This window comes from Doryrhamphus excisus, linkage group LG21 (assembly GCF_037039965.1).
Source record: "Doryrhamphus excisus strain RoL-2023G ecotype Guam linkage group LG21, RoL_Dexc_Guam_v1.1, whole genome shotgun sequence".
In the NCBI taxonomy this organism is placed as follows: domain Eukaryota; kingdom Metazoa; phylum Chordata; class Actinopteri; order Syngnathiformes; family Syngnathidae; genus Doryrhamphus; species Doryrhamphus excisus.
The window spans coordinates 11,747,586-11,769,613 of record NC_136377.1 but is presented as its reverse complement, the minus strand read 5'-3'; the positions used below and the strand labels follow the sequence as shown (position 1 = coordinate 11,769,613).

Sequence of the window (22,028 nt, the reverse complement as noted above, 5' to 3'; positions counted from 1 at the left end):
ATTAAAACCATGTATTCTTTTCATTTATTGTCATGGTAACACATAATTTACTTGAATAAAATAGCGGAAAAACCTTGAAACGATGCCATGTCAATTAGAATTAGTGTTGTTGTTTGTGGTTGAAGTACAGTCTCATTGTTTGTTCCTGTATTAGTTGTTAGTTGTACTGTCTTTGAGAAAAGTAAATAAGACTTTAAATAAGATTTGACTTTGTCAATCATATTTCTAGCTCGCAGGAAAAGAACAATTTGATGGACTTGTTTAAGTGGGGCTGTTTTTTTCCTGTCTATCCTGTCCACAACGAGCGACTTGTCTGTTGTGTTTGAGGTTGGCTGTTATCCAGAAAAGTCTCTATATTTTGAGATCATCCATCCTGCTCTTATTGTTGCTATGCTTGCTGGACTGGCTGTTTCTACGCAAGCTTTCCACAGGCATGTCTGAAACCGAGGCAGATGTTTTCTTGTCCTTTAAGTCTTCTCCATCTGTTTTTCCTTTCTTCTCCACGGCCATGTTGTCTCTGTTTTGCTTGTATACGGCCTTGCTGTTGTAGGGGCTGTACGCGGGGTTGGCCTCGGTCATGCTGTACTTTGCTTCCACGGGGAATGCTTCAGGCACTGTGGGGCGACCGGAGAAGTAGTTGTAGCTTGGGACAAAGGGCATGACGGGCTCCCCCAGGGATTTGGAGGTCTCGCTCGCAGCCTGCGACCTCCTGTAGCGGAGACCCTGGTGGCATTTGGTGAAGCCGAGATGGTACATCTCCACAAGATTGAGCAGCAGAGAGATGGCTGCCACGGCCAACATGAAAAGGATGAAGACTGTCTTCTCGGTGGGTCTGGAGATGTAGCAGTTGACCACGTTGGGGCACGGCCAGCGGTCACATGTGTACATTGGCTTGAGCTCAAAACCATACAGGAAGTACTGAGCTATGATGAAGGCCACTTCAAATAGGGTCTTGAAGATAATGTTCAAAACATAGGTTCGAAGCAGTGCGCCGTGCAGCCGCACATGACCTTGGTTGTCCTTAATGGGTGCCTTCTTGGCTTTTGTAGCAAGTAGCTGCTTTTCATTCTGGAGGGCCTGTTCCTTTTCCTTTTCTTTCACTTTCTCCTCCATGCGCACCAGATGGAGAATGTGGCCCAGGTAAATGAGTGTGGGTGTGGACACAAAGATGATCTGCATCACCCAGAAGCGGATGTGGGAAATGGGGAAGGTCTTGTCATAGCAGACGTTCTGACAACCGGGCTGCTTGGTGTCACAAGTGAAGCCGGACTGCTCGTCTCCCCACACTTTCTCAGCGGCGGCCCCCAGCACCAGGATGCGGAAGATGAACAGCACCGTCAGCCACACTTTGCCCACCACAGTGGAGTGCTCCTGGGCGCTCTCTAGCAGCTTCCCCAAAAGGTTCCAGTCCCCCATGATAGCTCCAATTTATTGACAATACAGGACTGACACCTGGGTGGAGACAATCATTTCATTAATTCCACCTGAAGATAAGCTACCTTTATATGTTACAGCCATTTTGCGAGCCTAATTATTAGAAAACCCAATCAGCATGTTGTAGTTCCACACTGCACACCACAACAATACACACTTATTGTTTTAGTATCATACATTAGGGGTGTCACAAGATTGAAACACATTTCAATATTAGTCAATGACACAAAATGCAGTTTTTAAACTTTTTATTGGCTCCACAGTGGAGGAGTGGTTAGCACGCCAGCCACACAGCTAGGAGACTTGGGTTCGATTCCCCCCTTGGGCATCTCTGTATGGAGTTTGCACGTTATCCCCGTGCATGGGTTTTTTCCCGGGTACTCCGGTTTCCTCCCACATTCCAAAAACATGCTAGGTTAATTGGATGGCTGAATGGTTGTTTGCCTATATGTGCCTTGTGATTGGTTGGCGACCAGTCCAGGGTGTACCCCTGCCTCTCGCCTGAAGAAAGCTGGGATAGGTTCCAGCACGCCTGCAACCCTCATTAGGACAAGCAGTAAAAAATACTAATACCTGGTTGGGCCACCCTTAGCAGTTACAACTGCAATCAAGCGTTTGTGCTAACTTGCAATGAGTCTCTTACAGCACTGTGGAGGAATTTTGGCCCACTCATCTTTGCAGAATTGTTGTCATTCAGCCACATTGGAGCCTTTTCCAGCATGAAGCACCTTTTAAGGTCATGCCACAGCATCTCAATAGGATTCAGGCCACTCCAAAGTCTTCTTTTTGTTTTTCTTCAGCCATTCAGAGGTGGACTTGCTGGTGTGTTTTGGATCATTGTCCTGCTGCAGAACTCAAGTTTGTTTTTGCTTGAGGTCACCAACAGATGGCTGGACATTCTTCTTCAGATTTTTGGTAGACAGCAGAATTAATGGTTCCATTTATCAAAGCAAGTCATCCAGGTCCTGAAGCAGCAAAACTGTCCCAGACCATCACACTACCACCACCATATTGTACTATTGGTATGGGGTTCTTTTTCTGAAATGCGGTATTACTTTTACACCAGATGGAACACACGCAACTTCCAAAAACTTCAACTTTCGTCTCACAGTCTTGGGGATCATTAAGATGTTTTCTGGCAAAATTAAGACAAGCCTTAATGTTCTTCTTAATGTGCTATGCAGGCCGTTTTTGCTCAGTGTCTTTCTTAGGGTGGAGTCATGAACACTGACCTTAATGGAGGCAACTGAGGCCTGCAGTTCTTGGATGTTGGGGTCTTTTTTGACCTCTTGGGTCATTTGGGTTGGCCGGCCACTCCTAGGAAGGTTTGTCACTGTTCCTTGTTTTCACCATTTGTGGATAATGACTCTCACTGTGGTTAACTGGAGTCCCAAAGCTTTATAACATTTTCCAGTGTGATAGATGTAATTTACTTTCTTTTGTCATTGGTTCCTTAATTTACTTAGCTCTTGATGTGCATGATGTGTAGCTTTTGAGGATAGTCAGGTCTACTTCACTTTGTCAGGCAGGTCCTATTTAAGTGACTTATTGATTGAGAAGAGGTGTGGCAGTGATCAGGCAGTGTGTGGCTAAAGAAATGAAACTCAAACCACAGTTATTTTATGTTTTAACGCGGGAGCAATCACTTTTTCACACATGGCCATGTAAGTTTGTCCCTTAATAATAAAAAGTTTCATGTAAAAAATGGATTTTGTGTTGCCGTTGAGTAATATTTAAATTTGGTTGATGATCTGAAACATTGAAGTGTGACAATCATGCAAAACAGTAAGAAATCAGGAAGGATTATGAGAATAAAAATAATACATAATACACTTTATTTATAGAACACTTTTCAAAACATAGGCTATGAAGGACAAAAGCAAGGTGAAAAACAACAAGAACATTGAATGGACAAACACAGTGTTAATAAATATGTACATACTATAACAGGGGAATTGGATCCAGTCTGGTTAAAACATCTGTAAAAATGAGTTTTTAATGGCGATTTAAAGGTGATCCTGGAGATGACTAGATTATCTATCTTTAAAAGAGGACACAGAAGCTGCTTGTCTGACCTACGGCGGTTGAATGTTCTAAAGATCAGAGCTCTAATACAGAAAAGCCCAACCACCTTTGGTCCTTGGCTTGGAGTGGGGGACAACCAGCGAGGCTGGTTGCTGGCTGATTCTATAATTTGCAGGGATGCTAAAATGGGGTGATATGCTCTCTCTTACGAGGTCTGGTGAGGTCGAGTCTTGCTGCTGCATTTTGGACCAGCTGGAGTTTGTTTTTGTTACACTGACGAAGGCAGGTATACAGAGAATAACCATATTCAAGTCTGGAGAGAATGAACGAATGAAAGCAACTGTGACAATCTTTAAATCCCTTCAAGACAACATGGTTGTCTGAGATGACACGAGGAACGAATGACACTGTTATCATGCAAATCAAGATTAATATTGTTATCAGAAATGACTTCAAGATTTTTGCACTTGTGCGAAATATTGCGGGTCAGCACGGCCAGGACCAGTACTTAAGTTTATAAAATGTAGATGATCAAATGTAATTAAGTGGGTAGGAGTAGGATTAAATACAATACATGTGCAAAGCCTGAAATGAATAAACCTTACCATGCCTTGGCGACACCAATCATTTTTTTTAGTTGTACTATAATTAATCATTAAAATCATAGCAATACATGCATACATGGGGACTACAGTAAACTGAAGGCAAACATATACGGGAAATAAAGGTTTCATATACAGTATTTATACTCATAGACCTCCCAGAAATTACAAAATATTTGATAAAAGTCTTTTAAAATATATAAAAGTTATAGAATCAAAGATTACTTACTTGTTTGCTCGTGTGCGATGCCACAGACAGAGAAGGCGTCTGTGCTTGCAGGCATCAATAGTAACTGATTGATCATGAATCCACCACGTGTCCTCCTGAAGGCTGTGTCTTCTTCACTGGTGGCTGATTAAAAAAAAAAAAAAAAATGGGGTAAGAGTGTATGAGAGAGAGAAGTGGAGCTGTCTAGCGGAGCACAACTTTTGCTTGAGGATAGATCTTGTGACACAAGACCCAGATTTAGGTTTCAAGTTTGTATTTCAGGGGCTGTTAGTGGTGACACTGCAGCAAACTTCCACAACACTTGCGCCTGTCCTTTGGGCCGCACACAGTGCAAGTCAACAGAGCACCTGTTATATCAGTAACCAACAGAACCAAAGAGCCCTATTAACATAGCTTTAATTGACGTGCATGATGGAGGATGGATTTTTTTTTAAGTACAGCTATTAATTTGTTCCAAAAGGTTTTGTAAATCCCTTCCAGACACCCGCAAATATTCATGAAAAGAAATCTCATAGAGAATAATTATCGTTTTACTTGCAGAAAATAAAGGGAAGTAATTATCAGTGTGGAATGAATGCAACTTATTGTTGGTTGGTGTCTTTTTCATAGTGCCGCCACCTTTCTTTGGCCTCTTTTATTTTGTCCACCATTCTACAGTAAAGTCTCGTTATATCGATATTCTCGGGAGTCGGAACAAATACCGATATAACCGGACTATCCATATATCCGATCCTGCGCCGAACTGCATTAAAAGTGGGCGGATCTTTGATATGGCATGTAATTTTCTCCTTGAGTTCATGGATTGCGTATCTAGCATGCTTTTGTACTACAATACATTTTGTACTACAGTAAATAAAAATAAACTTACGCTGTAGTGATTACCGGTTACCGGGACATAATTCGGTTACCGGGAAGGTGTTGCCACCCGGAGGGGTAGGCGCGAGGGACGGTTGTTTTCCGCTGTGTGTGCTGCACTCTGGTGGTGGAAGTGTGAAAAATAAAGTTGACTGGAAGCAGCCGTTCGCCGTGTTCTTTTTTGGTATTGAAATCCTTAAGCAAAGATTGATTTAAGCTGCTTTTGTATCGATATAAGCAGACCAAATTGGCTGGCGGGAGATGAAAAGGGCATCGTAGTAACCGGATTATCATAATAACCGTGTATCGTACTAACGGAGCTAATTATATCATAAAAGACTAGAAATTTGCCGGGAAATGAAAATAGTATCGTAATAAGTAGTAATTTGTTTTAACCGATATCGATATAACGAGACTTTACTGTATTTAGCAGTAATACCCAATAAAAATGTGTTCTTTGTTCGGAACAATACAGCACAAGGCAAATGGACTACTTTGTTATGTGCAATATTGTGAGAAAATTGAAACTGTGCAAAAACCAAGGCATCATTTTAACAGAAAAACTGGTGTACAAAACTTGAAATCGAGTTTGAGTGCTTGAGACTTACCGGATTTCAAGAGTTTCTTTGTTTCTTTATCAGATTACTAGGAATTAAAGCTTCCATCGGTGCTAAGTATTAAGTGACCTGATCTTACACACTGCTCGAGACATTTCTTGAAACTTCATCCCTATGTTAAATGTTCTTCTCCACTCTTCTGAAAAAACACATACCTGATAAGGATCATCACAGGGAGGCCATGTTCCCCCAAGCCTCTGATGCACCAAAATGTCCAATTGTTTTTTTTCCTATTTTATCTCCTGCCTGCAGGCCTCCCAGTCTGGCTTGTTTTAATACAGACCATTCAACAAGACACTACAAATAAGCTTGTGTGCCTCACGTGAAGACACACGGCCGAAGATCCTTGAGAGGTGTTTCTGTTCAGACGAATGGCAGCTGAAGGCTCCTATGGGGATGCGGGTGGAGTCCAGCACGTCTGCGTGCTCTAAATATAAACGTGGGCAAGGGTGGGGCTTTGTTCTCACCCGTGTGGCACCGATGTGGGATTTGGGGTGAGGTGACCCTTGACTGTGTGGAGAAGCATCAGAAAAGGCTCGTGGGTCACAGACGAACTTTAGAACACCCCAGTAAATGAAAAAATCAGTCAGTGACACCATCTTTACACGGTTCAGCTTTTATTATTTGCATAAGCTAAATATACTTTGTGACTAATTACTGTTTGCAGACTTAAACCATTACTGCTTCCCCATTATACACTACTATTAGTTACACATTATGCTGTGGTTGAACATATAACCCTTAGTGGAAATGTGTATAGGGTGTTTACAATAGGCATAACTTGCGGGTAGTTAGAACAATTCCAAGAAAATACAAAAAAATACAGATGTGGCGACAACAGCTGCCCAGGGGGTCCAATTTGATTTTTTTTTTTTTATGGGGCCCAGAATTCCGGGAACAATCATTTCAATTCTTACTTGCATTCATCTCGTGTGTATACTACATGATAGATAGAGTAGATAGCACTTGAATCATCCGTCAATGGGAAAAGCCAAGTAAGGTATGAACTTTACATGCAATTCAACCTTTTGTAGCTGTGTAAGAAATAGACAGACAAAAATATAATATTCTATATTGCTGGAAATTCCATCATGACAATCACGTTTGTAGAATACTTTAAATGGGGATAGATTTTACTTGCACATTTATGGTAAGTACAGTAAAGTCTCGTTATATCGATATCGGTTAAAACAAATTACTACTTATTACGATACTATTTTCATTTCCCGGCAAATTTCTAGTCTTTTATGATATAATTAGCTCCGTTAGTACGATACACGGTTATTATGATAATCCGGTTACTAGGATGCCCTTTTCATCTCCCGCCAGCCAATTTGGTCTGCTTATATCGATACAAAAGCAGCTTAAATCAATCTTTGCTTAAGGATTTCAATACCAAAAAAGAACACGGCGAACGGCTGCTTCCAGTCAACTTTATTTTTCACACTTCCACCACCAGAGTGCAGCACACACAGCGGAAAACACCCGTCCCTCGCCCCTACCCCTCCGGGTGGCAACACCTTCCCTATCGATAGTTCCGGGGTGAATTATGTCCCGGTAACCGGTAATCACTACAGCGTAAGTTTATTTTTATTTACTGTAGTACAAAATGTATTGTAGTACAAAAGCATGCTAGATACGCAATCCATGAACTCAAGGAGAAAATTACATGCCATATCAAAGATCCGCCCACTTTTAATGCAGTTCGGCGCAGGATCGGATATATGGATAGTCCGGTTATATCGGTATTTTTTCCGACTCCCGAGAATATCGATATAACGAGACTTTACTGTATTTTCAGAAAAAAGTCTGAATCAAGTCCTCCTGCAAAAACCTTATAGAATGAACATTAAATATACAAACTGCATTGTACTCATGAATAAAACACACAAAAAATAAGAACTCCCACAAGGAATCCACACACACGCAGGTCAACATTAAATGCCATTGTTAATGTAACTGACTATGGAATGTAGCACACAAACTAATCTCCCCATTAAAAGTAATAGCCAGTAATGGATGTCTTTGCTGCCAATACTCTTGGGGTGTCTGTGACCTGTATAGCTGCTGTGTGTTGATGTATTCCATAAAAAGTGTCACTGCACGTCCAGCTGTCGGCGGGGTCAACCATTGTCACCCACACACTGACCCCCCTCTACATAGGGGAGGCTATTGATAACCCAAAACTCTGCACTCTGGCCTTCAGGAGAACTCAATCAGTCTGAAATGTAAACTCACATGTGCTGTCCCAGCAGAAGTTCCAGTCTAAAGATGTCAACTGGAGTGCAAACTCTGAGAATAAATGTATTTATTCTGCATTGTACTGACAAGATTTACTGGTTTACTGTTAAATGTCATTCATTTACAATCCAAAGATTTATTGGTGTTTTCACGGCCATCCATATGAATGAGGCACTGTATTATATAGAGAAGCCCTGTGCATGCGCAATTCAGCATTTGTGATCCATGAGAGAGCAGGACGGTTTGGAGAGGGAGGAGCATCATACAGAAATCTGTTCCTAATTTTGTGACGAATTGATAATGGTAATAGCTAGTAAAAGCTGTCAGTATGATGCTGTACAGTTGTTCTTCATTGCAAACTACAACTACCATGATAAACAAATTGTTAGATGACTACTTCACAGATTTTTGATATATCTCCTGCACTGGAAGTGCTTGCTAATATAACATATGCAGTACATGATGTATTGCCCTTTTATATGTATAATCCATGCAAGTGTAAATCAATATTGGCAGTAGGTCAATGACAGTTTACACTGGATGTCTTTCCGAGTATGAGTTGTATGTTGGCGCCGAGTCCACATAGTTGAGTCTCCAGCATTGTCTAGGTGCTTGCTGCAGGCCTTTCCTACCAGGAAGACGACTTCTGTGAAGTTGAGCTGGATGCAAATGCCCGACACAGCCAGCATAAACACATTTAAACATAAACGACTGTTTTCTCAGTAGGCCTGCACACAAAGCAGTCCACTTTGTCGGGTATTCCCAGTGCTTTAACAGTTGTCCACCAGTCCACTGAATGACACCACATCACACTAGGCATGGAGCTAAAAGCTGTCAGGTCGTCATCCAGCGCTGTGGGAGGTTTACCTGCACAGCCAACCCAGCTGGCATCACATTAGACCAGGGTGGGACATGTAGGGCCTATGTATGCATACCTCCAGGGGTGCACCAAATGTAATGGGCGTATGTGAATAAAAAGGAAAAAACATAACACTCACAATTTCAAGTGCTCCTGAACTCCTCATAGTGCAGAGGTAGGGAACCTATGGCTCAGGAGCCAGGTAGGGCTCTTTTGATGACTGTATCTGGCTCTCAAGCATTTCTTACCACAATAAAAATGTATTTTTGCTAACATTTTAAAGTAAACATCACAGAAATGACTGTTAAAAATAATATTCAACATCAACAACTTTTTTATGCATTTTAATTCGTCCATCTATTTTCTACTGCAATACGGCCGACCATATCTATCTTTCCTGATGATATTTTCCAGGTCAAACACCAAAACTCGATTATTACTGGGTAATGCGGTAGTCTACCTCGGTCATTGAGATGTCAACATGTAAATATAAACTTTTCTCCTTTAGTCAAATAGTCACCTAGCTAAAGCTGCAGAACCAAGCCTTCTGACGAAGATGGCCAAAAGAATGAAATATACTGAGTACGGTGCAAAATTATGCAGCAGCAGAAGTTGTATTAATGGCAACAAGTATTTGATTTATTATTAGACACTGCGCTGCTCACGAAAGTGTGCTGGCCACACCCCATTGGCGTGGGGTAGTGTGCCTGGTCTACACAATTAGAGCCCATTATATCTAAAACTGTTGGTCTTACATAAAAATGTACACATTTTATTGCATTCAGTGTTTAAAAAAATGTATATGGCTCTTACAGATACACATTTTAAAATATCTGGCTCTCTTAGCCAAAAAGGTTCCCGACCCCTGTCATAGTGCAAGAACAAAGCAGACAGGAGAGAGTATGAAGTTGGTAATTGCTCTGTGTGCATCATACGTATGAACAAATAAGTTTGGTTTATATTGGTGTTCCATGCAAAAGTGAAAACTGTTGTACATTGTTAGCTAGCTCACAGGGAAAGAAATATGTGTTCATGTTTCACATAAGGTTTGCGAATGATGAGCAAAGTTATCCTCGTCATAAGTGGACAAAAAAAGTGAAGCTCAAATTCAACCCATTCAAATGGAAAGATGCCAACATCAGACTGGAATAAGATAGGTAGGATGATTACTTGTCTTACTATCAGTGCTCAAGTCAAACTTAATCTAAATGTGACCATGCAAAATACACATTTGTGACACGGAATTACTTTAAAATAAGTTAACCAATTAATTACCTTCAGTATTTCAAGTTAATTCAAATTAAGAGTGTGTAGGAGTTGGGGGTACATGGCTTCAGATAAAATGTCTGAAGGGGTACGCCAATGTAAAAGGTTTGGGAACCATTGATGTTGGGGACCACCAGAGGGCACTGCTGCAGTGAAAGACAAACTGCTGTATTGCATTGGTTGCAAAACTTTTTACAATTGCGTACCCCTTCAGCTATTTGACCTGAAGCCATGCACCCCCTACTCCTACTACTTCCAAAACAAAAGAGGTAGATGAGAAGCAGTCTTATTTTTCTTCCGGCTTTTCCCTTCAGGGGTCGCCACAGTAAATCAATCTCCTCCATCCAACCCTGTCTTCTGCAGCTGTCTCTGTCACACCAACTACCCTCATGTCCTCCTTCACTACATCCATAAACCTCCTCTTTGGTCTTCCTCTACGCATCCTACCTGGCAGCTCTAAACACAGCATCCTTTTACCAATATATTTAGTCTGGCCTCTCTGACTTTATCGTCAAGGACTCTAACATGCAATGTCCCTCTGATGTACTCCTTCCTGATCTTATCCATCCCGGTCACTCCCAATGAGAACCTCAGCACCCTCATCTCTGCTACCTCCATTTCTGCTTTCTGTCTTTTCCTCAGTGGCACCGAGTGGCATTTGGTTTTTATGTACGCAAATATTGGTGTTGTATTGACACCACAAATTACGTATTACCAAGTGGGCAAGTCAGCGAGGGCGACCGCTATTGGAATGCAGTGAAATGACACAAATATTCATTTTCACAGTTTTTGCTGCCTCTGTTGTTATGATGGCAAACTCCCTTTGCCATAAAAATGAACGTTATCCTAAAACCATTTCCTCTGCGTTTCAGGCCTGCCACAAATGACCAACTGGCATCATGTGAGTGATTCTTTGATTCACACAGGTGAGTGTGACAAGAACTAAGGCTGGAGTAAGAAACACAGACTGGAAGCTTTAAAAGGAGAGTGGAGCTTGGTATTTTTGTTCTTCTGTTCACCATGATTACAGACAAGGAAACATCATTGCTCAGCACAACAAGGGCTTCACAGGTAAGGATATTGCTGCCGACAAGAAGGCACTTCCAGAAACCATTTATTACATCATCAAGAAGAGAGGTTCAGTTGTTGAGAAGAAGGCATTCGGGTGCCCAAGAAAGCTCAGCAATCGTCAGGACTATCAAAAGCCGATTTAGCTGCCGGATTGGGGCACAACCAATGCACAACTGGTGTCAAGAAGGGCTCATAGAAGGCAGTTCTCTCCAGGAAAAACACGAGTCAGATTGGTATTCTGCCAAAGAAACAGATTTTGGGCTCCTGAAGACTGGGGTAAAACCTTTTTCTCTGATGAATCAATTTCCAATTGTTTGGGGCAAACAAAAAATGCATATCTGGAGAACACAGCCATGGATAAAGAATGGTACCAAAACATCCTCTAAGAGCAACTTCTCCCAAACGTCCGACAACAGTTTGGTGATGAACAATGCTTTTTCCAGCTTGATGGCATGACGCAAAAGTGATAACAAACTGGCTCAGTGAAGAAAACTATTTCAGAACTAGTGATCATTCCTCAAAAGGTGGGTGGACAAACAAAAACGTGCAAATTCTGACAAACTCTATACATTGATTATGAAAGAATGGGCTGCCTGTCATAAGTCAAGATGTGGCCCAGAAGTGAATGATGGTTTACCATGGTGAATTGAAAAATTAAATAAATTATATAAAATGCTTGGAATTGTACTTCAGTATACAATGGTAATGTTTTACAAATACAGTAAAGTCTCGTTATATCGATATTCTCGGGAGTCGGAAAAAATACCGATATAACCGGACTATCCATATATCCGATCCTGCGCCGAACTGCATTAAAAGTGGGCGGATCTTTGATATGGCATGTAATTTTCTCCTTGAGTTCATGGATTGCGTATCTAGCATGCTTTTGTACTACAATAAATTTTGTACTACAGTAAATAAAAATAAACTTACGCTGTAGTGATTACCGGTTACCGGGACATAATTCACCCCGGAACTATCGATAGGGAAGGTGTTGCCACCCGCAGGGGTAGGCGCGAGAGACGGGTGTTTTCCGCTGTGTGTGCTGCACTCTGGTGGTGGAAGTGTGAAAAATAAAGTTGACTGGAAGCAGCCGTTCGCCGTGTTCTTTTTTGGTATTGAAATCCTTAAGCAAAGATTGATTTAAGCTGCTTTTGTATCGATATAAGCAGACCAAATTGGCTGGCGGGAGATGAAAAGGGCATCGTAGTAACCGGATTATCATAATAACCGTGTATCGTACTAACGGAGCTAATTATATCATAAAAGACTAGAAATTTGCCGGGAAATGAAAATAGAATCGTAATAAGTAGTAATTCGTTTTAACCGATATCGATATAACGAGACTTTACTGTATATCTGAAAACACTGAAGCAGCAGACCTTGTGAGAAAAACAATACCAGTGTACTACATAGGGTCCCACCAGTAGAGGGCGCAAAAGACTAGTATTTGGAGTCTTCAATGAACATGTTTTTGGAATATGGAAGGAAACCAGAGTACCCAGAATTCGGGTCTCCTAGCTGTGAGGTCTGCATACCAACCACTTGGCTGCCATGCATCCTATTCCATAATAAATTTGTCATAATTATAATGGCTATATAAATGACAGCCATGGACTGCACGTCACGCCTGAGTCAATAACATAGAAACAATTTGGATAAATGCAAGTTATGCAACTAGAAAATAATAATAATTAATAATAAAATAAATAATTTAATAAAATAATTATTTTATTGGGGACAGCACAGCGGTCGAGTGGTCAGCGCGCAGACCTCACAGCAAGGAGACCAGGGTTCAATTCCACCCTCGGCCATCTCTGTGTGGAGTTTGCATGTTCTCCCCGTGCATTTGTGGGTTTTCTCCGGGTACTCCGGTTTCCTCCCACATTCCAAAAACATGCTAGGTTAATTGGTGACTCCAAATTGTCCATAGGTATGAATGTGAGTGTGAATGGTTGTTTGTCTATATGTGCCCTGTGATTGGCTAGCGACCAGTCCAGGGTGTACCCCGCCTCTCGCCCGAAGACAGCTGGGATAGGCTCCAGCACCCCCGGGACCCTCGTGAGGAAAAAGCGGCAGAAAATGAATGAATAAATTAATTATTTTATTGGATATTTTATATATTGGATATATAATATATAAATAATAATATATATGATAATAATAATTTCAGGGAAAACACAGGAAATTCAATTCTTTGCTATATGCAGTTACATTACATGGAAAAGAATGACTGCAATAGACTGAATGTTTTATTTAGAAACACAACATTCAGGAAGCTAAGGCAAGCCTACTTAGAGGACAAAAGGAAGCATGTTGCTAACAATACTCTCTTCTATTCAATTATTAAAATACTTATCTCTAACATCAGCAAATAAGATGAATAACCTTCCTAGATATTGAACACAACAAAGAAGAGAGTCTGTACAGGATCAGCAGGTCAGGCGAAGCTCCATCTGGCCCAGAGTAGCAACAAGGTCCCAGCGTACAAAGCCAGAACAATCAGGTAGAGGCGGAAGAGGAAACGGTCAAGCTTAGTGCACAGTGCCAGCCATTCATCCTGAGCCGAAGACTCGTCGTCTTCTTGAGAAAAGGCCAGGCGCAGGGAAACCAGTTCCTTGAGGAGCCACTCCAGGCTGGAGGGATTGTCCTGGATGTCCACTGGGGATTCCGGGTCCTCTTCAAGCGAGGCCTCAAACTCGTAATCTAGGAACCGGATCAAGACGTGTGAGAAAGTTGTTTTGAGACATGATACAGTCAGATATCCTACCCTGATGGTGGCCACCCCCCCAGCATCTGAGTCCTTGGTGTCATCCTCAACCTAAACCTCTAGTTCATGCCTCAAAGCAACCAAATCATGGCAGTCTTCCTTTTCCATTTCTAACCTAAAGTATCACCCACTAAGCCCAAAACCCTCATTCACACCCTCATCACCATTCCATCTAGAGGTCAAATCTAGAGGTTAATTAATTCACTTAAAGATTGTCCTCAACTTCAAGACTACAACTTGTTCCAGCACCATATCCGTGCCCAAACCCAATGGTTTAGCTTGGTGTTTTTGTGTTAACATTACCTCCAGATGGATTGAGTTGGTCGAGGGTTCTGGTGGACGTTAAAGAGCTTTCTGTGAGGCCGTACTTGTCCAGCAGACAGGCGGACACAGACATTTCCCGGACCTCCTTCTCACTGTGGTGGAGCAGCTTCACCACCAGGATGGATTTGATCAGACTGAGCATGAGCAGAGCCATGCATACAGCGAAGAACACACCTTGACACAGAGGAAATTCATACTTTAGAGTGAGTTCAAACATGGCAGCCTATGAAACGTACGAATCCTCCTGCCTATGAGCGGGGTTGTGAGAGCGGTGGCGGGCAGCTCGTCTGTCAGGTTGACCCGGAAAACAGTATAGCCCAGGAGCGTGCTGATCTTGAAGACGACCCGGGTGCCGCTGCTCAGAGGTAGGTAGAAGCCCATCACGTCTACTATCATGAGGAAGATGCTGGGGATGAGCAGGCCCACCACATACAACAGGGGGCGCCGTCGGATCAAGACCTGCAACACAAAGTAAGAACTATCTTCAACTGTGAACTCTTTACATAATGTTGAATTTTAGAGGAAAAACTCATTCTATAATACAAGATGTCTCATATTTAGGATAATGAATATACACAAGCACCCAAGTACTGGCATTTTCATGTGTTAATCTGTTTTAAAGAAAAAAAATCTTGTAAGTATTTGCACACAATGCAGTCTTTAAATAAATGTTTGCTTGAAAACACCCAATGATCCATGATGTACTCCTCCACTAAACACCCCTTGGTGCTTTGAGCTGCATAAATAGCAGTCACCCCAGCTCTCCACCTGCGAAAAGCCCATAGTGCCATTTGCCTCGCCTCTAACAAGACGTCCATTGATCAGGCAGGCACTGAGAAAGTCTCATTGTGGTCACTCGGCCTCTTTCTGTCTATCAGAGCCTCTCTTTTTCTTCTTGCCATCCACTAACAGTCTGAGCCTTATCAATTGGTATCAGCTTGTTCGGCTAAACAATAAAGTATCTCTGTGTCCCTTCACCCCTCATCATCATTCAAAATGGTATCAAAAATATTTTCCGAGCTATTACAGGAAGAAGTCACACACATGGAAGCTGACATGAGCGTAGTTGACTCCGTCCTGTTGTAGGAGCCAGTAACGTGACGGTATGGACAGCAGCTCCCACTCTCCATCATTCATAAACTCCCTCTGATCATTAGCAATGTTTTCGGCGCTTCTCCATAGAGCCAGGTCAATTTCCCTCACTGTAGAAGAAGACGAGGAGGAAATGGAGTGTGAAGAGGAGAGAAAAGGAAGAAGACAGTTAATGGGACACTGTAAAATGATGGTGAGAAAGGTTGAGGTGTTTTTGCACAATGCAGTGTTTTCCATACTTTCATATACAGTAAAGTCTTGTTATATCGATATCGGTTAAAACAAATTACTACTTATTACGATACTATTTTCATTTCCCGGCAAATTTCTAGTGATATAATTAGCTCCGTTAGTACGATACACAGTTATTATGATAATCCGGTTACTACGATGCCCTTTTCATCTCCCGCCAGCCAATTTGGTCTGCTTATATCGATACAAAAGCAGCTTAAATCAATCTTTGCTTAAGGATTTCAATACCAAAAAAGAACACGGCGAACGGCTGCTTCCAGTCAACTTTATTTTTCACACTTCCACCACCAGAGTGCAGCACACACAGCGGAAAACACCCGTCCCTCGCGCCTACCCCTCCGGGTGGCAACACCTTCCCTATCGATAGTTCCGGGGTGAATTATGTCCCGGTAACCGGTAATCACTACAGCGTAAGTTTTTCATTTACTGTAGTACAAAATGTATTGTAGTACAAAAGCATGCTAGATACGCAATCCATGAACTCAAGGAGAAAATTACATGCCATATCAAAGATCCGCCCACTTTTAATGCAGTTCGGCGCAGGATCGGATATATGGATAGTCCGGTTATATCGGTATTTTTTCCGACTCCCGAGAATATCGATATAACGAGACTTTACTGTATTTGTGGCAGCCCACCACAAATGAATATGGACCGGCACAGATAGATTTGGTGTCTAATATTATGTATTATAATGGGACACACGTCATAAACAAAACAGACTGACTGAGAGGCGAGCGCGCTAGCCAGTAGGCTAAAAACCCATGTTCAGAGTTGAAGCTTCCACTATATGTTGTCAATAGCAATACTGTTTCTTCTCCAGTCTATGAGTAATGTTAGACATAGACATAGACTTTCTTTATTGTCATTGCACAATAACACAGCAGTGAAATTGCCAACGAAATGTCGTTGCCTGGCTCCCGTGTAATAATAAATAACAATGTGGAGAATAAATAGATTACATCAAATATGAACAGCAATGCACAGCGTAAACAGTAATTTTTACAAATAATTTAATAGAGATATATTGTACTCCATCACTGCATATTTTCTATTTGGCATTCAGAGGTGGAGCAGATACCTGAGTGGAGCCAGCTGCGAAAGGTGAGGCTGCAGTTCTGCTTGTCAAAGGGGAAGGCGTACATCTCCAGGCTGCAGGCCAGGACCACCTGCATGGGCCGGTAATTCTTCACCCAGCCTGAGGAGTTGACGTAGACGTATGGGATGGGTGGAGATTTCCCCTCGTCAACGCTGTAGCAGTACAAAGACAAGTCAGGTGAGACCTTTACCTGGTTACAGAACTGAATGCCCTTTGTGGTTGATCATGGTTGTCAGCCTCAATCAAAAGTGAGCATTGTTATCTTTGTTAAGCCCAATGAGTGGACGTGACGTACAATTCACTGACGATGATATCAGGTACCCAGATGGCATCGGAAGACAAGGAAATCTCATTAATGTTGTCAAATTCTTCCGGGTCCCAAACCAGGAACTCATCTGTCCAGATCTGCAGAAGCAAAACATGGTCCTTTGCTTACAGTATTTATGAAAAGTGGTATCCTTTTTCATGCCTACCTGTCGATACCAAATACTTGTGGTAACACTCTGGGTTTTTCCATCCTAAAACAAGAAAAACACCTTTGTAGATTTGTATGCGTTTAGTTTTATAGTCTGTGTTAAACCTGAATTACCACATCAAGAACAGACTGTAGGATGAGGTCTACGTAGACGGTGGTGGTGCTGGTCCAGTTGTGAACAGGGCGGACTCCGCAGTCATACGTCCTTAGGAGAGTTCTGGTCAGCTGATTCAAAGCCGATCTTTTGGGCTTCTCAGGAACACTGTCAGCCAGATGGCCTACAAGTTAGTTATGCAGAAAGATGGCGGTGTTTAGTAACTGTACACCTTTGTTTATAAGCCGAGTATGATTCAAAAACTTGAGCTGGTGTGCTGAGATCCCCCTCCACTGTATGTGACCAGCCCTGCCAAAAATTCAATCTGTAATTAGTACAGAATGTTTCATACTGTATCAAGTGTTGTTTACTGTAATGTGTCCTCTTGATATGTTTGAATACACATTTAATCCTAAATAGCCACTCTACATCTTATATGCAGCTTGTGTATTGAGCATAACAATGCATGCACTTATGTATCTTATGTATTTATCCTGCACTTATGTATTTCACATGTATTTGTTATGACTACAGTAAAGTCTCGTTATATCGATATCGGTTATAACGAATTACTACTTATTACGATACTATTTTCATTTCCCGGCAAATTTCTAGTCTTTTATGATATAATTAGTTCCGTTAGTACGATACCCGGTTATTATGATAATCCGGTTACTACGATGCCCTTTTCATCTCCCGCCAGCCAATTTGGTCTGCTTATATCGATACAAAAGCAGCTTAAATCAATCTTTGCTTAAGGATTTCAATACCAAAAAAGAACACGGCGAACGGCTGCTTCCAGTCAACTTTATTTTTCACACTTCCACCACCAGAGTGCAGCACACACACCGATTGCCGCACTTCCTGGTTCACAGGTCATGCTCGACCCGCCCCACATAGCTGGCCAAACACATGCCTGCAACAGAAGAACCAACTGACATAGCATACACACCTATTCCAACGAAGACACAAGCGTACAAATACATGTATTTAATTGTGTTGTATTCAGATATCTTTTTATCACTTGCAATAATCACTGTTTTTCATATGTACATGCTGGCGCTTGTGGTTCTGTTGCAGGCATGTGTTTGGCCAGCTATGTGGGGCGGGTTGAGCATGACCTGTGAACCAGGAAGTGCGGGAATCGGTGTGTGTGTGCTGCACTCTGGTGGTGGAAGTGTGAAAAATAAAGTTGACTGGAAGCAGCCGTTCGCCGTGTTCTTTTTTGGTATTGAAATCCTTAACCAAAGATTGATTTAAGCTGCTCGACATTGTTCTATACTATAGACAATGAACAATGTCGAGTGCATTATTGCCCACTTTTAATGCAGTTCGGCGCAGGATCGGATATATGGATAGTCCGGTTATATCGGTATTTTTTCCGACTCCCGAGAATATCGATATAATGAGACTTTACTGTATTTGCTTGAGCTTGAGAGCGCCAGTCTCCAAAAAGAGGTTTCTCCAATGGAGTTTCCACGTCAACATTAACAGACAATACATCCTTGCAACCGATAAAGTCCTCATAACGTTTGCATGCTTCTGTCCTGTCTTTTGGGGTCTATTTCAACAGTCTTCCCCCACTGGTCAGGATAAAAATGATAGAAAAACAAATTGGTCTTTGAGCAGTTTATTTCCTATCTCCACCGGTGCTAATGCAAAATTTCCACCACAGATGTCACATGGTGACAAGCCAAATAATGCCTGTATAGTTTTTGTCAGAAGAATAGCATCTTACCTGACAACAGCATCAGCCAAATGAGAGATGTCAAACTTAAAATCCTTCCCATTGTCCGCTTAAATGTTCTAATGAATATAATATATTAGGAAAAGTATTGAGACAAAGCGGTGCAAGAGCGATGTGGAGTGAAGAGCAGCAAACAATGACCGGGCGAGTGTGGTGGTTTCACCGATATTGATCTCCAACTACCCGAGTAAGCTGATACCGTTCACATGACAATGATGTTCAAGATTTATTTACTGTTGGTTCATGGCACCGTAACAGACAACCCTGACCATGAATTGAATGGAATTTGTTTTAGTTTTGTTTTTTTCATTCAATTGGGTGTTCAAATGTTTTAAATGTTTTTTTTTTTTTCAAATATTTGTTGACTTTTTTCTTTTTTCCTCCTTGACTTCCTGGTTGCTGTGCAGCATATACAGTAAAGTCTCGTTATATCGATATTCTCGGGAGTCGGAAAAAATACCGATATAACCGGACTATCCATATATCCGATCCTGCGCCGAACTGCATTAAAAGTGGGCAATAATGCACTTAAATTAATTTTTGCTTAAGGATTTCAATACCAAAAAAGAACACGGCGAACGGCTGCTTCCAGCTTCCAACTTTATTATTCACACTTCCACCACCAGAGCGCAGCACACACACCGATTCCCGCACTTCCTGGTTCACAGGTCATGCTCAACCCGCCCCACATAGCTGGCCAAACACATGCCTGCAACAGAAGAACCAACGCCAGCATGTACATATGAAAAACAGTGATTATTGCAAGCGATAAAAAGATATCTGAATACAACACAATTAAATACATGTATTTGTACGCTTGTGTTTTTGTTGGAATAGGTGTGTATGCTATGTCAGTTGGTTCTTCTGTTGCAGGCATGTGTTTGGCCAGCTATGTGGGGCGGGTTGAGCATGACCTGTGAACCAGGAAGTGCGGGAATCGGTGTGTGTGCTGCGCTCTGGTGGTGGAAGTGTGAAAAATAAAGTTGACTGGAAGCAGCCGTTCGGCGTGTTCTTTTTTGGTATTGAAATCCTTAAGCAAAGATTGATTTAAGCTGCTTTTGTATCGATATAAGCAGACCAAATTGGCTGGCGGGAGATGAAAAGGGCATCGTAGTAACCGGATTATCATAATAACCGGGTATCGTACTAACGGAACTAATTATATCATAAAAGACTAGAAATTTGCCGGGAAATGAAAATAGTATCGTAATAAGTAGTAATTCGTTATAACCGATATCGATATAACGAGACTTTACTGTATTTCAATGGGAGCGATTCAGACCGAGTTCTTATAAAATGCACTTCTTCCACCTCGTGGTCTATTTTTTGAAGGGGGGGGGGGCTTAAAACCCGCATCAAACACGCTGTTTTCTATTGTACAGTTGCATTATCACTTCTTTGTGCCAAAAAAACGTGACGTATAAATATGTCTTTTAATAACAAAAGAGTATAAGTACATCTTTTTGTACGAGCGATCACGATGAGGAGCTAATGCGTTAAAAAAAATGGCATCCTATTCCCTCCTCTTCTTACCAAAAGAGTCTTCAATAAAGATTAAAAAAATATGTTAATGTTCATTTTTCTAGTTCTTTTGTCATTTATAATTAGTTTGCATTGTTTTGTGCATGGGGCGGCACACCTCACAGCTAGGAGACCAGGGTTCAATTCCACCCTCGGCCATCTCTGTGTGGAGTTTGCATGTTCTCCCCGTGCATGCGTGGGTTTTTTCCGGGTACTCCAGTTTCCTCCCACATTCCAAAAACATGCTAGGTTAATTGGCGACTCCAAATTGTCCATAGGTATGAATGTGAGTGTGAATGGTTGTTTGTCTATATGTGCCCTGTGATTGGCTGGCAACTGGTCCGGGGTGTACCCTGCCTCTCGCCCAGAGGCGGCTGGGATGGTCTCCAGCACACCCGCGACCCTCATGAGGAAAAACCGGTAGAAAATGAATGAATGAATGAATGTTTTGTGCATGTAAAACTATAATAATTTTCTATAAACAACATAAATATGTTTGTACAAAATGCATTTTAATATTGTTATTAACATTATTCATTAATTACTTGCTAGAACAATAAGTAATTAATTCATATTTTAGGGCAGAGGTGGGCAAACTTTTTGACTCGCGGGCCGCATTGATATGACAAAATTTACGGGGGGCAGACTATATATTTTACACGTAACAGTCCACCTGGTATTATTGTATCTGTAAAATTGTCATGCAATCTGCTATTATTATTTATTATTTTATATTTATATTTAAATATTTTAAAAATAATAAAATATTATAATAATTACAATAAAATTAAATTAAAATATGCAAATATAGCAATAATATATATAATTAATATAATAATTACTAGTAATATAATAATCATAATAGTTCTAATCATTATTATAATAATCTAATAATAATAATTATTATTATTATTATTATGTGCTTGTGTCCCTTTTTTCAGGAGCACTTTGTAAACAACAGACCATGTCAAAAACCGAAATTGATAAAACCATCAAAAGGTTGGCTCAGGCCATGATGCCAGGTTGTATGTTGAGTTTAAATGAAATACTTTGGAAAGATTGGGCGGGCCGTATTCAAACACTTGGCGGGCCGGATGTGGCCCCCGGGCCGTAGTTTGCCCATCCCTGTTTTAGGGTGTCTGGAGCAGCTGTTCGGTTTACTTTGTTTTGGGTTTTTTGTGGTACCACTCAGCGCCGTTGACACCTTTGACTGGGCCCGGGACAAAATAGTCCGAGTAATTACTATTTTGTGATGTGAAAAACCTACTGTTTAAACCTGACATTGTAGTTCTTCCAGGCAGGGGCGGCATGGCGCCACACCGGGGGTAAAAAATTAGGACAACATATAAAAAAAAATCATTGGACGACTGAAGAAGAAGAACTTGGTCAAAAGTCATTCCGCTTGTGTCCCGAACCAACAACACTCCTTCCTGTCAATCACGTCGTCAGTCTGCG

At 41.5% G+C, this 22,028-nt stretch overlaps 2 protein-coding genes and 1 long non-coding RNA gene across 3 annotated transcripts; 1 reads left to right on the top strand and 2 right to left on the bottom strand.

Annotated features, from left to right (window-relative positions):
* Positions 1–351: 351 nt before the first annotated feature.
* On the bottom strand, positions 352–1,416 carry gja2 (gap junction protein, alpha 2). The gene has a single exon (XM_058086473.2). It carries the CDS (start codon positions 1,414–1,416, stop codon positions 352–354), a length of 1,065 nt encoding a protein of 354 aa, XP_057942456.2.
* A 12,159-nt stretch (positions 1,417–13,575) lies between these two features.
* htr3b (5-hydroxytryptamine (serotonin) receptor 3B) lies at positions 13,576–21,921 on the bottom strand. Its single transcript, XM_058086472.2, has 9 exons — positions 21,841–21,921; positions 17,326–17,489; positions 17,210–17,254; positions 17,032–17,141; positions 16,719–16,888; positions 15,338–15,495; positions 14,542–14,752; positions 14,273–14,467; positions 13,576–13,905 (listed from the first exon to the last, which is right to left on the bottom strand). Exons 1-9 carry the CDS (start codon positions 21,881–21,883, stop codon positions 13,640–13,642), a joined length of 1,362 nt encoding a protein of 453 aa, XP_057942455.2. The 5' UTR covers positions 21,884–21,921; the 3' UTR covers positions 13,576–13,639.
* Positions 13,584–16,907, top strand: LOC144894547 (uncharacterized). Its single transcript, XR_013625158.1, has 3 exons — positions 13,584–15,396; positions 15,476–15,578; positions 16,704–16,907. It is a non-coding gene; the product is annotated as an uncharacterized LOC144894547 (long non-coding RNA).
* Positions 21,922–22,028: the final 107 nt, after the last annotated feature.